Source organism: Aedes aegypti, chromosome 2, assembly GCF_002204515.2.
Source record: "Aedes aegypti strain LVP_AGWG chromosome 2, AaegL5.0 Primary Assembly, whole genome shotgun sequence".
Lineage (NCBI taxonomy): Eukaryota > Metazoa > Arthropoda > Insecta > Diptera > Culicidae > Aedes > Aedes aegypti.
Genome location: NC_035108.1, coordinates 322,200,160 through 322,217,464, shown reverse-complemented (window position 1 = coordinate 322,217,464; position 17,305 = coordinate 322,200,160). Strand labels below are relative to the sequence as shown.

The 17,305-nt window shown below is 40.9% G+C and overlaps 1 protein-coding gene across 1 annotated transcript in view; it reads left to right on the top strand.

Moving 5' to 3' along the window:
* The window catches only part of LOC5564147 (out at first protein), a 323,500-nt gene that overhangs the window by 236,252 nt on the left and 69,943 nt on the right, over window positions 1-17,305 (top strand). Inside the window, exon 3 of the mRNA XM_021845821.1 lies at window positions 7,143-7,277. Coding sequence (XP_021701513.1) covers window positions 7,143-7,277 — 135 coding nt within the window. The remainder of the gene's footprint in view (window positions 1-7,142; window positions 7,278-17,305) is intronic.

Below are 17,305 nucleotides of genomic sequence, written 5' to 3'. Positions count from 1 at the left end.
TACGCACTTGATCCGCCCACCTAGCTCGCTGCGCTCCACGCCTTCTTGTACCAACCGGATCCGAAGCGAACACTATCTTTGCAGGGTTGCTGTCCGGAATTCTTGCAACGTGCCCATTCCATCGTATCCTTCCAGCTTTGGCTACCTTCTGGATACTGGGTTCGCCGTAGAGTTGGGCGAGCTCGTGGTTCATCCTTCGCCGCCACACACCGTTCTCCTGCACACTGCCGAAGATCGTCCTAAGCACCCGATGTTCGAAGACCCCAAGTGCTTGCAGGTTTTTTTTTTATTAGTCCACGTTTCATGCCCGTAGAGGACTACCGACCTTATGAGCGTTTTGTACATAGTACATTTGGTGCGGGCGTGAATCTTTTTTGATCGTAGCTTCTTGTCGAGGCCATAGTAGGCCCGACTTCCACTGCATCATCAGTGGATCAGCCTCCGTATTTCACGGCTAACGTTACTGTCAGCCGTCAGCAAGGATCCGAGGTAGACGAACTCGTCGACCACCTCGAAAGTATCTTCGTCTATCGTAACACTGCTACATAGGCGAGCCCTGTCGCGCTCGGCCCCACCAGCTAGCATGTACTTTGTCTTGGCCGCATTCACCACCAGTCCAACTGTCGCTGCCTCGCGTTTCAGGCGGGTGTACAGGTCTGCCAGCTTTTCAAATGTTCGGCCGACGATGTCCATATCATCCGCGAAGCAAACAAATTGACTGGATCTCGTAAAAATCGTACCCCGGCTGTTAAGCCCGGCTCTCCGCATAACACCTTCTAGCGCAATATTGAACAACAGTCACGAAAGTCCATCACCTTGTCATAGTCCCCGGTGGGATCCAAACGAACTGGAGTATTCGCCTGAAACCTTCACACAATTTTGCACACCTTCCATCGTCGCTCTTATTAGTCTCGTGAGCTTCCCGGGAAAACTGTTCTCGTCCATGATTTTCCATAGCTCTACGCGGTCGATACTGTCGTATGCCGCCTCGAAATCGATGAAAAGGTGATGCGTTGGAACCTGGTATTCACGACATTTTTGGAGGATTTGCCGTACAGTAAAGATCTGGTCCGTAGTTGAACGGCCGTCAACGAAGCCGGCTTGATAACTTCCCACGAACTCGTTTACTACAGGTGGCAGACGACGGAAGATGATCTGGGATAATACTTTGTAGGTCGCATTTAGAATGGTGATCGCTCGAAGGTCTCACAATCTAACTTGTCGCCTTTCTTGTAGATGGGGCATATTATCTGGTTCTGTTTCCCAGATTGTGCCTATCAGTCGGTGCAGACAAATGGCCAGCCTCTCCGGACCCATCTTTATGAGTTCAGCTCCGATACCATCCTTACCAGCAGCTTTATTGTTCTTGAGCTAATGAATGGCATTCTTAACCTCCCCCAAAGTGGGGGCTGGTTGGTGTCCATCTTCCGCAGTACTGACGAAGGCATTTCCTCCGTTGTCCCGTCCTTCATTGCCTGTGCTCTCAGTGCCATTCAGGTGCTCGTCGAAGTACTGATTCCACCTTTCGATCACCTCACGCTCGTCCGTCAGAATGCTCCCATCCTTATCCCTGCACATCTCGGCTCGCGGCACGAAGCCGTTGCGGGATGCGTTGAGCTTCTGATAGAACTTACGCGTTTCTTAAGACCGACACAGCTGTTCCATCTCCTCGCACTCCGTCTCCTCCAGGCGGCGTTTTTTTTTCCCGAAAGAGGCGGGTCTGCTTGGGTTGGAAACCCTTGAACAACGTCGAATCACCCAACAAGCTGTTACAGCCGCCAAGGTATTGAACGGAGAGATAGACTGTCCAAATCTCCTAGCCAAGCTAGCTCTGGAAGCTCCAAACAGGATTCAACGCAGGAGTCTGGAAAGGATGCTTGCTCCACAGTTCCACCGTTCGCTTTTCGGGTACAACGAACCATTGTCTTCCGTAATGAGAGCATTCAACGATGTAGCGTACCTATTTGATTTTGGAATGTCGTCAACAGTGTTCAGACGAAAAATTTTAGATTTGATGAGACCTAGATTAGTTTAAATTAGTACAGTAACATTCATTGAGACTTATGTCACATGAATTAAGAAAAACAATAATAAATAATAAATGATAAACAAAGCTAATAATATGTTAGGCTTCATTAAACGCTTCGCTTATAACTTCAATTATCCATACACAATAAAAAAAATGTTTATTGCCCATGTTAGATCAATACTTTAATATTGCAGCATAATTTGGTCACCTTTTTCAACAGTACATGATAAAAGGATAGAGTCGGTGCAAAACAATTTTTATTATATGCTCTTCGCAAATTAGGTTGGACAGAATTTCCGTTACCATCTTACAAAGCTAGATGTATGTTGGTTGATATTCAAACACTAAGAGAGCGTCGTGAATATGCAATGATTTCATTTATAAACGATATTGTATCCCATAAAGTTGATTCACCAGAATTATTATCTAAATTAAACTTTTATGTACCATCCAGACGTTTACGCCATCGTGAACAATTTGCAATCAATTATCACCGTACTAATTTCGCAAAATTTGGGCCAATGAACCAAATGATGACTACTTATAATAAACATTACAATTCAATCGACTTAACTTGGTCCAAAGCGAAGCTAAAACAATACTTCCGCACATTATGTTAAGAAGGCAAATTAGGTAATTGAATGTAGTAGTGTAACTAGCGCAAATTGGAACAACCTTAGCATTTTTCCATTTGTCAGAAAAATATGCTAATTGAAAACATTTGTTAAATATATCAACTAAAAATGATAAGCTACTTTCTGAAAGTGTTCTGATGAGGATGTACAAATTTCCATCATAGCCAGGAGCTTTCATATTTTTTATTTTTTTTAATAATAGTTCTCACTTCTTCCAAATCAGTCTCCCAGGCATTTTTTGGAAAACGTTCTCTTGATTTAGAATATTTTCGAAGTCCTGAGTAACTTCATTTTCAATTGGACTAGTAAGTCCTAAATTAAAATTGTGTGCGCTTTCAAACTGCATAGCAAGTTTTTGAGCTTTTTCGCAATTAGTTAGTAATAACTTGTTTTCCTCTTTCAATGGTGGACTTGGCTTCTGAGGTTTTTTTTTCAAAATATTGGACAATTTACAAAAAAGCTTTGAGTCAGGGTCCAATTGAAAAATCTTATTTTCAAAATTTGTGTTACTTAATTGTAAAAAAAAAATATTTCTTTCTGCAAATTCTGCCGTATAATTTTTTAAAGCTGGATCGCGAGTACGTTGAAATTGCCTTCTTCTCACGTTTTAAAGACGGATCAAGAGTTTAAGATCATCGTCTGTAATCACGGATTCAAATTTTCACATTTTGGAATTGCAATGCTCCTGGCTTGAACAATGGAATTTGTTAAGTTTCAAGACCATTGTCAATATCAAGTTTAGTTTGTAATGAAATGTTAACATCTAGATTAGAGTCAATATACGTTTTATATATTTAACCCAGTTGGCTCGAAAATAATTGAAAGTGGAGCTGATAGGATTGAGAATCGCTTCATGGAATATTTGAAATGTAACAGGGACATGATCAGAATCAGAATAAGCATGAGTAACTTATTGGCTACAAAGATGACTAGAGTCAGTTAAGACCAAGTCAATCGTAAATTGATTTCTAGACGAGGAAAACATGAAGAGCACTCATCAAATAAAATTCTGCCGTTGGAATTACTTTGAGAATTATTCCATGACCGATGTTTGGCATTAAAGTCACCAATGACAAAAAAATTGACTTATTGCGAGTCAATTTTCGCAAGTCAGTTTGAAGCAAATTGACTTGCTGTCCAGAGCATTGAAAAGGCTAGTAGGCAGCTATGAAAGTATATTTACCAAGTTGTGTTTCAACAGAAACACCTAAAGTTTCAAAAACTTTAGTTTCAAATGACGAAAACAGTTGATGTTTTATACGCCTATAAATGATGATTGCAACTCCCCCACATGCCCCATCAAGTCGATCATTACGATAAACAAAAAAGTTAGGATCTCTTTTGAGTTTAGATTCAGGTTTCAAATACGTTTCAGTAATAACTGCTATATGCACGTTATTAACTGTAAGAAAATTAAACAGCTCGTCCTCTTTACCATTCAGAGAACGAGCATTCCAATTTAAAATATTTAAATTACTATTTGGATCCATTAGAAAAACGTAATCCAATAACAATTTGATTCGTAAATTTTACACCTACTGGGACTGCTTCAGTCATAGTGGTGGCTTTGAACATTGCATCAATCATTAGATTTAATTGTTCAGTTAGAAAATTAAAATCAGAGGCAGACATATCACTTGAAGTGGGTACATTATCTGATGATTTCCCATTAGAATTTTCGGTAGACGAAGAAGCGGAGTAGGAGTTACCTGTGGCGGTAATGTTTTTTCCATTTGATTTGAAACAAGTAGAATGGGTACTCATAGTACGAATAGGGGAGGAATTCATATTACCTGCTACGATATCGGCAAAGGATTTTCCGTTTGTAGATACATTCGAAATTGAAAGATTCGAACGGCTACCCGACGGAATAAAAAAAGTTTGTAAATGAGCATGATTATGATCTTCCTGATGGGTATGATTCATGATTAAGCGATCGTTAACTGAAAAATGAGCATTGTTCGATACTCTATCAGGCAAATTCCGGAAACGACCGTTATCGTAACGGATATTATCTTTCATCTGCCTGGCACGAGCCTCAATGACTCTCCTTCGCGAAGGACAATCCCAAAAATTGGACTAATGATTGTTCCCGCAATTTGAACATATGAACTTGGTGGTATCTTCCTTCACTGGACAGGCGTCCTTAGCGTGAGAAAAACCTCCGCAAATCATGCATTTAGCATCCATGCGACAATTTTCTGTACCATGACCCCACTTTTGGCACCGACGGCACTGAGTGGGGTTCTGGTAATTTCCTCCAGGTTTCTGGAAATGTTCCCACGTCACACGGACATCGAACATAAGTTTTGCTTTTTCTAAAGCTTTAATATTATTTAGTTCTTCTTTGTTAAAGTGAACTAAATAATATTCTTGAGAAAGCCCTTTCCGAACAATGCCAGATTGGGTTCTCTTTTTCATAACGATTACTTGGACTGGGGATAATCCAAGTAAATCATTAATTCCGTTTTCGATCTCTCCAGGTGACTTATAGTCACTTGAGAGACCTTTCAAGACGACTTTGAACAAACGTTCAGTTTTGTCGTCATAAGTAAAAAATTTGTGCTTCTTCTCTTCAAGATGTTTGAGAAGAAGTTCGCGATCTTTTAGAGTTTCCGGCAAAACGCGACAGTCTCCTTTCTTTGCGATTTGGAAGGAAACCTTCCCGACCAGATGGAAGAAAGACGATTAAAACAGAATGTGTTCCCCTGATATGATTTTTTCATATCACCAGTTGTTATAAAACATGTACCGTTAGTAGTTAAAATAACAAAAATTTTAACAAAATTTGCACCAAATTAAACTAAATATAACAAATCCTGTTACAATTATACCAAAACTATAACAGAATATGTTGCAAGGATGTTAGAAAATAACAAAATTATTTCAAACTAGTTACTGTTTATGACATCGGATGTTATTTGCAACAAACTTACAAATGCGATGTCACAAATATAACAAATGTTGTTATTGATGTGTTACTAAAAATATAACAAGTTGAGAACAGAGCCATATTGATAACAGAATTTTATCAACTTCTGTTACTTTTAACCGCTGCTGATGGGAATGTGTTAAAATTTTGTTATGTGGTTCTGGTCGGGTTGATTCCCCTAATGGAGTTCAAGATCTCCTACCGAAATCCCCCAAATTCGGAACAACTGACCACGATAGGCGGCACTCTTTGCTTCCTCACTTGAATCAAAGAGCCTGGGCTAGAGGCTGCTTCGATTTGGTGTTCGGAAAATTTGTCTAAAGCATCGAACTGATTGCACATTTCGATACAATTATCCACATTATTCATTTCACCCTTGGAAGAAAGTTCGCATTCCGAAGAAACGTCCTTTCTTCCATTCTTGCCATGTTTAGTGACAGTTCTGAATCCCACTTTTTTGGAAGGAAGTTGTGAATTAAGAGATTCACCCTTCCTTTTGTTTGTTGTTGATACCATGTATAATTAATAAACGAAAGAAGACGTGACCTTCGAGAGGTTTTTTTTCCAAGAAGGTGTCCAAGATGAATTACCACCGCTAGCTTTCGCCAACGGGTCCAACGAAAAATCGAAGGCACGGGTCCAAACAAGGATCGTAAAGGGATCAATAGTAGAAAAATAGTACTGAAAAGTACTGTTTTAGTAGCAGTGAAAAGTACCGTTTTTAATTTTAGCACTGAAAAGTACTGTTTTTGTAGCACTGAAAAGTACTGTATTATTGCTTTAGGTAGTTTTTAAAAAACTTCCAAGAGCAGAGAGAATTCGTATACGCACAGCACGAAGGTACGATGTGCACTGATTTTTTTTTCTTGACATGTTTCCGTCTATTTCTCTTCAGATTCTTACGATTTTTATTTCCAGACTCCAGGAACTTATTTAATGTTTTCTTCAATCCAATCCACAGATTCAACGAATTTTGCATTTTATTTGTTTTCTACAAACTTTAAATCTCTAAATTTCGGTTGTAACGGACCTGTCGTTAAAAAAAAAGTGAAATGTCGGTAAACAATCGAACATTTTACCACTCTATTATTATTATTTTTTGATTTTTTTTAATTGTATCATTCTAAATATTACATTCATTTCTTATATATAGGTATTCTGTGTGAGACAATATTATCATCCATATTATCATTATACTAAATAAACAAAATTAAGCTTTTATTAACATTCTGTTAACAACATAAATCATTTCATTTGCCGTAGCAGTTCAGTATTTTTACAGGTGAGTTGATTTAACCTGCTCGTAAGAAAAAACCACTTTTATTATTGGAATTCAGAACATATGACTTATCCTCTAACACCTCACTCAAATAGTTACCATCAATCCCTCCCATTCTCGACAATTTGCTCACTTGCCGATCGGAGCAAAGGCAAATTTAGAGACATTCTTCCCTTTTCCAGAACTTCATGAATCCAGAAAAGCATTCCTCGTATCTCATGTTCACTTATCATAGCTCTTTTTCCCACTCTCTCTACCGTTTTCCAGGAAGTGCAAGTGCTGAAAGCCCTGGTCTTGGGCGAGGAAGAACGCGGCCAGAGCCAGTACCAGGTGATGTGCTTCGTGACTAAATTCCAGAAAGGAGATTTCATCACAGCCGATGCGATGGCCAAACTACGACAGGTGAGTTCTGCTTCCGATTTTTTTTTCGCTTTTTCACCGATTCGCTTGTTTCCGGAATGATGGGACAGTTTGTGATCAACTTCCTTTCTGGACTCCCGTTGGGAGTCGTCAGGTTGGGAGGTGGCAATTTCCTGTGGAACTGTTTTTTTTTTCGCTTTTCAAAAGACACAACGAAAAGTCTTCATCGAATAGTTTGGAAAGTGATTCTTTTTCCTCACAGGGCTCTAATCCATAAAAAAGTCAGGTGGTCTTGTGAGAGTTTAGTCGTTACCAGCGCTAGGAAGCAGAAAAAAAGTGCAAGATAGACGAGCGTCTTCTTCTTCGACAAACTTTGGATAACACCACGTAAAATAAGAGTGTCGCTTCGAAGCTTTGTCATCATCACAGGATTTTTTTCCCTCTTTGCTCGAGCATATTGAGCCAGGGAGTATGTTAAAAGTTGGCAGCGAAATGAACCAAAGTTTCGTCCATATGACAGTCAGTGCACGTGGCAAGTGCACCATATTGTCAGCATATGAAGGGGGAAGTGTTTGACTTATTAAAAAAGTTGCTCCTGGTGAGGACAGGCTTTATGTGAAGTTTTCGGAAGCTTATTTTACATGGAATTCACTTTGATAATAAGCTGAACAAAGTTGGGAAAAATCTAGACTCTTCAAACTATTATTCAAAGCTACATAATTCACAAAGAACAACGTTATAAAATGAGTAAAACTAATAACCATAAATGATTCATATGAGAACGACAAAAAAACAAATAGTATAGTATGTTTCTTGAACTCTAAAAAAGGCAATATCAAATGAAATAGCAAATTTCCTTTGAATATTTAAAAAAATTGACCATCATCCATTTTAACCAAATCTCAATTTTCATGCCAATCGGGCTATGGACGATGGGTGGCGAAGGTGGTTAATAATCGAAAAAAAATGCTTGTTCTGATAGGTTTTTCATGTATATAATTCCATTGTAAAAACTTCTAATAAGATATTCCCGGAATATCAGAGCAAGATCTATAGTAGTTTCATTCAAACAATATGTCAATTTAAAAATTTTTGAAAAAAATGAGGATTCTGTTCAAATACAAAGTATAGGTTGAATGAAATGTACTGCTTAATAATAATATTTCACACAGATCTTTGTACACTGATCGAAAGATTATAGAAAAAGCTAAAAATAATATGAAATAAAAATCGTTCTTCAGTTTAGTTAAATGCGAGGATTTTATAAAGAAAATAGTTATTTATGCAAATGATGAAATGATGATTTTTTCAGACCGAATCGTACATTTATCCAACGAGGCTCACCGAGTTGGATAAATACGACAAGTACTGAAAAAATCGAGTTTTACAACGATTTGCCTGCAACTTTTTTTCTGTAAATAACGAAAGATGCCGCTGAATTTTGATTTTTTGAGAAATTTCAATGGACATTCAAGCGGGCATCCTCATAAGCATCAATGCGTTGTAGCAACTCAGTTTCTGTCAATCAGGTAGGCTGTGCAATGCTGTCACAAATTTTCACACTTGCATTGCTGATTAGACTGGCCCACTTTAGTATGGGAGAAAAATAAAGTTGTATAATTCCACGGGGCACTCACCAGGATTATTCCTTAGGGTTAGAGGAAGACTTTCTGAAAGTTTCAGCTCATTTGGTCGTTCCATGAGCTGGCGCAATTGAATTGAAGTTAATATGGGATTTTCAGCTCCAACATATAGGAAACAGCACATCATCTCCTGTTTGAGTCAGGAAAATTGTTGATCGCGTTCAATTGAACCCAGAATGTCAAAAACACTACTTGATACTATAGCAAACAATATTGTAGAAGGTTGTATCGTGATTAAAATTTAGAAAGTTTGTGTTTTAACTATCTGAAGTAGATTTGCAATATTGCATAGAATTCCTTCAACTTAGCTGGGTGGTAGCCACCAAGCGCATCATAGCCACCTATGACGCTGGACGAGCTGCGGCACAAGGTGCATGCACATGTGTGATTGTACGGGAGTGCTGATCTAAGCCTAACTTTCAACAACTGAAAGCTTAATGAAAATGAGCTTAAATCCAGATACAACCTTCGGCAACAATGTTCATTAGCGTATCAACTAGTGAATTTGTCATTCTGGGCTCAATTGAACGCGGTTAACTAGTGTACGAGACGAAACAGTGACATAGGGTCAATTTTCAATATATTTGAAACGAATATCCCATACAAACTTTGAATTGAATTGCGCCAGCTGGGGGAGCAACCAAATGAGTTGAAATTTTGAGAGAGCTTTTTTCTTACCCTAAGGCACATATCTAGGGGGTGCCCCGTTGAATTTTACAACTTTTTTGTTTAAGGGCCAGTCTATTGCTGATTCAACTCTGAAATACAGACTACAGACTCATATGCCAAACACTCGGTTTTTGTATGACGATTTGGTTGAAATGTTTCGCTGAAATATGTCATTATATAACAAGGAAATGGAAATTCAATTTTAACGTCTCCAATATAATTTATACCGCGGGAGTAGTGATGGTTCTGTAGTTTGTGACCAGTAGAACTAGCTCACATAAATTTATTTCCTAAATTATTCATTTTAAAGCGAAGTATGCACTTGAACAGAAAAGTAATCGCCTATCTCGATGCGTGTGAAATTTTTTGCAAGAAATGCTCAAGGAAAGCATTTTTCTTTGATCGCAGTACGCAGTTGAAAAGAAATGTCAATTCAAATGGACCTCACTGTACGAAATTTCTTGACCATTTCCTGGGCATAAATTTTTACTTTTCTTGAGCGGAACAGCATTCTTAGCTTAATACGATTTATTCGTGCTGTTCGGAATTTGAATCAAGGTGTTCGGAATATGAGACAGAAAAAACGCAGTGTTCGGCATTCGAATCAAAATTTTGTTCCATACTTTTACGTAAAAACTAAAACTAATTAAACCAACATTATTGTTGGTACACCTAACAGCTAACAGTTAGACTTTGTTAAGGAACTCAAATTGACACTAATATCAGCCAATTTATATCAATCAGATGCATTTGAAGCCACTGTTGGCCTTAAGTGTTCGGAATATGAGTCAAAACGGTAAGACGCCGCTTACAATTTTCTACCATTCCTTCCTTCTGGCGTTACGTCCCCACTGGGACAGAGCCTGCTTCTCAGCTTAGTGTTCTTATGAGAACTTCCAAAGTTATTAACTGAAAGCTTACTATGCCAATGACCATTTTTGCATGTGTATATCGTGTGGCAGGTACGAAGATACTCTATGCCCTGGGAAGTCGAGAAAATTTCCAACCCGAAAAGATCCTCGACCGGTGGGATTCGAACCCACGACCCTCAGCTTAGTCATGCTGAATAGCTGCGCGTTTACCGCTACGGCTATCTGGGCCCCATTCTACCATATTACCATGCCTTTTTGTCCAAAGTTGTCAAACGCTCCCAAGAGTATTGAAGAATGTGCATTGAAGGATTGTGAAGAAATTTGCTGCACAAATTTGCACTTCTTTATTTAGGGATTTCGATTTTTTCTTTCAAAATTTTCAACAATTATCTTCTACTAACAGCTAAAAGTTATTACAGGAGATAATTGAACTTTGCAACATAGTTCAAATCCTCATTACCATCTTTGTTCTAATAATTTAATGTTTTTTTTTCAACGTTAATCGTATAAGTGGCTTATGTAGAACATAAATATCAAAACACATAGAGTAAGGTGGGGCAAAAGTTCGACCTTAGTGGTATAATCAAAGTTCCCAGGAAAACAAAAGCAGATAAAACAAAACAAATACCATACAGTGAACCTTCAACATATTGGCTATAATTTTGCTGAACAAACTTGTGTCAAAATATTTACCCATTTTTAGTTAAAACAGTTTCAAAATTGATTGTCTTATTCGAACTTTTGCCCCACCGGTGGGGCAAGAGTTCGAATCTAGTGTGGGGCAAAAGTTCGCTGGCTAAAACACAAAATTTCGATCCTTTTATGCCAGGCATACTTTACACCAGCCGTAAAATTAAGTTTATCGAAAAATACACACTAAATTTTCATCAAAAAATTGCTCAAAACCGGGTTAATTGTAATATACTCAAAAATAGCAGTTTTTCGCAAAACAAAGAGGAAATGTAAAACTTTGGTGACAATTTTCACACGGTCAGACAAATTTAACTAAATTTGAAGATAATATGTGGATTTTAGGCAATTTGCAAATTTTTCCGTGATTTTATACATGGGTCGAACTTTTGCCCCGCTGATTCGAACTTTTGCTCCACTATGAGCCAAAAATTGTTTTCAAGCAATTATGCAAAAACTAATACACCTCAAAGCAACCTTATGATAGGCCTACAAACGTCCTTACATAAAATATTGGAAAAGATTTTATCTTCAGTTGGTTCCATGCAACGAAAGTTTGACCAAAAATTATAATATTCACGTTGAAAAACAACAAATCGCCATAACTTTTCCAAATCTCAATCGATTTTTATGATATTTGGAGTGAAAGTCTCTTACTTGAATAACATTCGAACCAACATGACATTTATAAGATTTGTTTTGAATTGAGCTAGAAATCTCAAAAAGAAACTCTTACCCCACTCGAACTTTTGCCCCACTTTACTCTAATGTTGCTATAGGCCCTATTAAAAAATTTGTCTCGAGAACTTGTTTTTGATAGCAAAATGTCAAATTTGTATTACAAATCTGATAAATATGACATAAGATGGGCGCTTGTCTTTACGGGAACTTTCCATAATGCACCCCTCGGCCCATGAGACCACCCCCGTGATAGCGAATTAGACAAAATCTAATGATTTACTTTCCTAATTTTTTATTTTCGAAACTATTAGAGAGAGAAAAATGATCTCCAGCGTATTTGAAGGGAAAGGTTTAATGAGTCTTTAAAAAAATATTTCTTAAAATATAGCGTTGCCAAATAAACTTATTTTCAATTTAAAACTCAAAATACATTTTTTGTCGGATGAGTACTTTTTTTCTGTTTTCGCGCGTCTTTTGAATAGAACTCGATAATTCATCAATAAAATCAAAGTAACACGTTGCGTTGAAAAAATTTTCAACGTTGCAAAGATGTTGGCGAAACCACAGGGCAGTTTTCGCACTCGAATGAGTGAGTCCCGACTACGCCCTTTTTGTTTGAACGATCCGTTGACTTGACGTCAATCCATTGACAGCTACGTCAACTGTAATCGGGAGTTTGACGTTTTGTTTCACCTTTTTTGCCTATCATTCTTCCAAATTATTAACGAGAAGTTAGAAGTTAAAAACTAAAGCTAAACCTAAAATAGTACGGATTTATAAATATTGATTGGATTGTATACAGGTTGAATTCGAAGGGTAACTATTGATAATATTCGTTAAAAACATGATTATTCTAAATGTAAAACTAATATCACAGGTTGAAATAACAGGGAAACGCTGTAAGGACAAAATCATAACCTAAAAGCTAAAAAGAACACCAAAATGTAAGTAATGCACTTAAAACTATGTGAATTGAACTTAATCTAACATGCAATAAATTAAACTTTTAGCTTTGAAGCTGTGTCAAAGGACCTGCTACCAAGGAGTGTTCAATTATAGTCCGAACTGCGATTTTTCCCAACAAAAATCTTCAAAGATTTTGACGTGGATTCCATGCGCACGTGGTTAACATCCGGACAGGAATGGATCCGTCAGAGAGCCATTGTATGCTCTGCGATCGGCCGAACCACGTCGACAATTTAGTTCAGTGCGACCGATGTGACGGGTATTTGCACTATTCCTGTGCCGAAGTGGGGGACTCGATAGCCGATCCCGATCGGAGTTTCACCTGCAAGAGGTGCATCGAGAGCGACGAAGTCGTCACGGTATCCTCCCATAGCTCCCGCAGGACTTCAAACAGCAGCCGCAGTGCGGCCCGAGCAGCACTACGTCTCCAGCAGCTGGAGAAAGAGAGACAGATCCGCCTCAGAGAGCTTGAGGACGCGGAAAAGTTTCAGCGAATGCGCCGCCAGGTCGAACTTGAGTTCGAGAAGGAACAGTTTGCCATCCTGGAGCAACAACTCCAAGAAGAGAACGAAAATGGTAGCACCAGTACGAGCAGAGTAAGCTCTAGAAGGATCCGCGACAACACCAGGAAGTGGGTCAGAGCAGCGAGTCAGACCGGTGGAGTGAAAAGTCCAATAGCTACCACATCGACTCAAATTGGTGCCACAATTCCCACTGGGACCTCGCAGAATCCAGCTATCGCTCCCGAAGGTAGCACTGAAGTTCCGTTTCCCAGTGGCATAACCAGTCGAGTGCCGGTACCTGTCATGGCGATGAGGGTCATCGGCAATTCTGGGGAACAGCATTCCAACCATCCTACGGAAGTTCGTACCACCACGACAACCAACAGCGACCAAGGAATGATCACGCGAGCTGAAATCGCTCCTCCGGCAAATCTGCAGATTGACCAACAATTTCCGGGCAGAATGCAGCAGATAGCAGGAGCAGCTCGGACGACGACCGATTGCAACATGTCATCGGGCACCGGCGGAGAGCGAGTAGGAGCACCAATAAGCGTAGGTTTGTCTACAGACCAGGTGAGAACTAGCATTAGCACTTTACACGTCAGATTACAGCCGATAGACGAGGCTGCTCAAACTAGTACGCCGAAACAGGCGCCTGTAGTACAAACAAGCGTAGGAAATCAGTTAGGGCCTAGAGAAAAACCAAATTATCTAGCCAAATCAGGCAATACGATAGGAGCAGTTCAGGGTCAGCTACCACACTCTACTCTCTTGAACATCTTGCCAGGGGAACCTCCTCCGGGTCCAAAGGGGATTGGTCTACTACCACCCTTTAAATCAACCTTGTTAACTAATCCAAATCCATCGATTAGTCAACAACCGAACAGTCAAACGATCGGTCAAAAAACGTCGGTAGTTTCGTCTTTATTGGAACGCGGTCAATCGAATCCATCACTTGTTTTGCCAGCGTCGGGACATCAGCAGTTCAGTGTGTCGAATCCCCAAGAATCTCAACCACCGTTGGGACAAGAACAGTGTATGGTGTTTAGTGAACGAAACCAATCAGTGATCCAGCCCCCACCGGGATACGAAAATTTTGTGAGGAATTCCGAGACAGCACCAGCCGGTTCCTGGAACACGTCGTATCCAACGCTCGCGAATCCTGGTTCAGCAAACCTTTTCCGGACATCAGGTTCGTATCAGCAGACACGCCGCCTGAATTCGACGGAATATCCACCAGCGTTTGGTCATCAGCAATGCCAATTTCCGAGTTCGACGATATTGGGAGCCCAACCAGGATATCAAGCATTTCCGGCACCTGGACCGGATCAATCGGGACCACCAACGGGACGAACTCATCAGTATGTGCCAGATCAGTCAGCTCGCGTGCAGTGGAACCATACCAGTGATTCTCAACCGCGACGTGGTACAAGGCCCACAGCCGAACAAATGGCTGCTCGACAAGTCATCGGAAAGGAATTGCCAATCTTTGCGGGAGATCCAAAAGATTGGCCACTTTTTCTTAGTTCCTTCAACAACTCGACCGAAACCTGTGGGTACAACGATGCCGAAAACCTGGCGCGTTTGCAGCGGTGCTTACGTGGACATGCTCTGGATAGCGTAAAAAGTCGGTTGCTGATTCCGGAGTCAGTTCCTGTTATATTGGAGACACTCGAGCGACTATATGGAAGACCAGAGGTGGTTATCCATGCTCTTTTGAAGCAGATGAGAGAGATTTCCTCCCCTCGGGGCGACGACCTCAAAACGTTGATCCAGTTTGGAATGGGCGTCGGAAACATGGTGGAACACATGATCCTGGCGCAACAATATCAGCATATTAGCAATCCTATGCTACTGCAGGAATTGGTGGATAGGCTTCCACCGAATCTAAAACTGCAGTGGGCCTGCTTCAAGCGCAACTACAACCCAGTCAACCTGGCCACGTTTAACGATTTTATGAAAGAACTTGTTGCGATGGCCAGTGACGTCACTCTTTTTGATGATTTGGGACTGCAAACGATCAAGAAACAAGAAAAAGGAAAGCGAGAGAGACCCACGAAGGAGAAACTTTTTGTTCATCAATTGTCATCAACGGCGGCTGGGACGTCTACCCCTGAGAGTCTACCGGCAAAACCCTGTATCCATTGCGGTCAAACGGGCCATCGAATCGCCGACTGTATGGCATTCCGGCGATTGAATGTGGACGAGCGATGGAAGGTGCTACGGCAGAAAGGATTGTGTAGGATATGCTTAATACCTCATCGATCTTGGCCCTGCCGATCAAAACTGGAATGTGGAGTAGGAGACTGTCGAATGCGTCATCATGGTTTGCTACACGTTAGAAAGGAGGAGTCTGGAGTACCATCGTCATCTACGCTGGAGAAGAACGTTGTTCAGCAACATCTACATTCAGCAACTTCTAGTGCACTGTTGCGCTATCTTCCTGTGACGTTGCACTTCAATGGAAAAAGCATGGATGTTTTCGCATTTCTTGACGACGGATCTTCCTCGACCATGGTGGAAGCAGAAGTAGCGGATCAGCTGGGCGCTGTAGGACCTGGCGAACCGCTCCATCTCGGTTGGACGGGAGATATTACAAGAACCGAGAAAGAATCCCAGCACATCCAAATCGTCATCTCCGGACTCAACATGGAAAATGAATTTCCATTGAAGGCTAGAACTGTGAGCAGCTTGAAGTTACCGAGTCAAACGCTGGATTACGACGCGCTCTGTTCAGACCATTCTTATTTGAGGAAGCTGCCACTGTGTAGCTACAACAATGCCTCACCTCGTCTCATCATCGGGGTTGACAACGCGAAGCTGATAAGGGCACTGAAAAGCCGGGAAAGTAACACAGGAGAACTAGTGGCGGTTAAGACTCGGTTAGGATGGTGTCTTTTCGGAAAAAGCTCTAGCGGGAGCAGTCCTGAAGAATACGTTAACATTCATGCTGAGCTGCCAGAGGAAGACGCCGAGATGACCAATCTGTTCAGGCAGTTTCTTGCAGTCGATGAAGCGAGTGTCAAGCGAAGTCCACAATCGAAGGAAGATCAACGAGCGCTGGACATCCTACACAACACCACCAGAAGAGTTGATGGTAGATGGGAAACTGGGTTGCTGTGGCGAAGTGATGAACCGTCGTTCCCAAATAATTACAATATGGCCGTGCGAAGAATGGAAGCATTGGAGCGCAAGCTAGCGAAGGATGAGGAACTGCGGAAGAAAGTCCAAGGGATGATTGAGGAGTACCTTGCTAAAGGGTATGCCCATCGAATAACTGCTGCGGAGTTGGAGTCTTCTATGCCTGGTCGGGTATGGTATTTGCCACTTGGAGTGGTAAGGAACCCACGAAAGCCAGCAAAGGTGCGTCTGATATGGGACGCCGCAGCCCGAACAGGAGGAGTTTCCTTCAACGACATGATGTTGAAAGGACCGGACATGTTAACAGCACTTCCGGTCGTCCTTCTGCGCTTCCGGCAGAATCGTATTGCTTTTAGTGGAGACATTAAAGAAATGTTCCACCAATTTCGCATACGACAAGAGGACAGGCAGGCGCAAAGATTCCTTTACCGGGAACATCCAGAAGCGCAAGCGCAAATATTTGTGATGGATGTAGCAATCTTTGGAGCTGCATGCTCACCATGTATTGCGCAATATTTGAAAAACAAAAATGCCGATGAATACAAGGAGCAGTTTCCAGAAGCAGCGCAAGCAATAGTCGACAAACACTATGTTGATGACTACCTGGATAGTGTTGAAACGTTGGAAGAAGCGGCGAAACTAATAGAGGATGTAAAGCACGTTCACGCTATGGCTGGAATGGAGATTCGGAACTTCGCTTCGAATAGTACGGAACTTCTCCAGCGCATTGGAGAAGTACGCGAAACTGAGCAGAAGTCTATGAGCCTGGAAGCAAGCGCAGAGAGAGTGCTCGGTATGATGTGGAAACCGTTGGAAGACATCTTCACGTTCCAGTTGGATCTAAAGGAGGAAGTGCGAAACATCGTGACAAACAAGATTGTGCCGACGAAGCGCCAAGTCCTGCG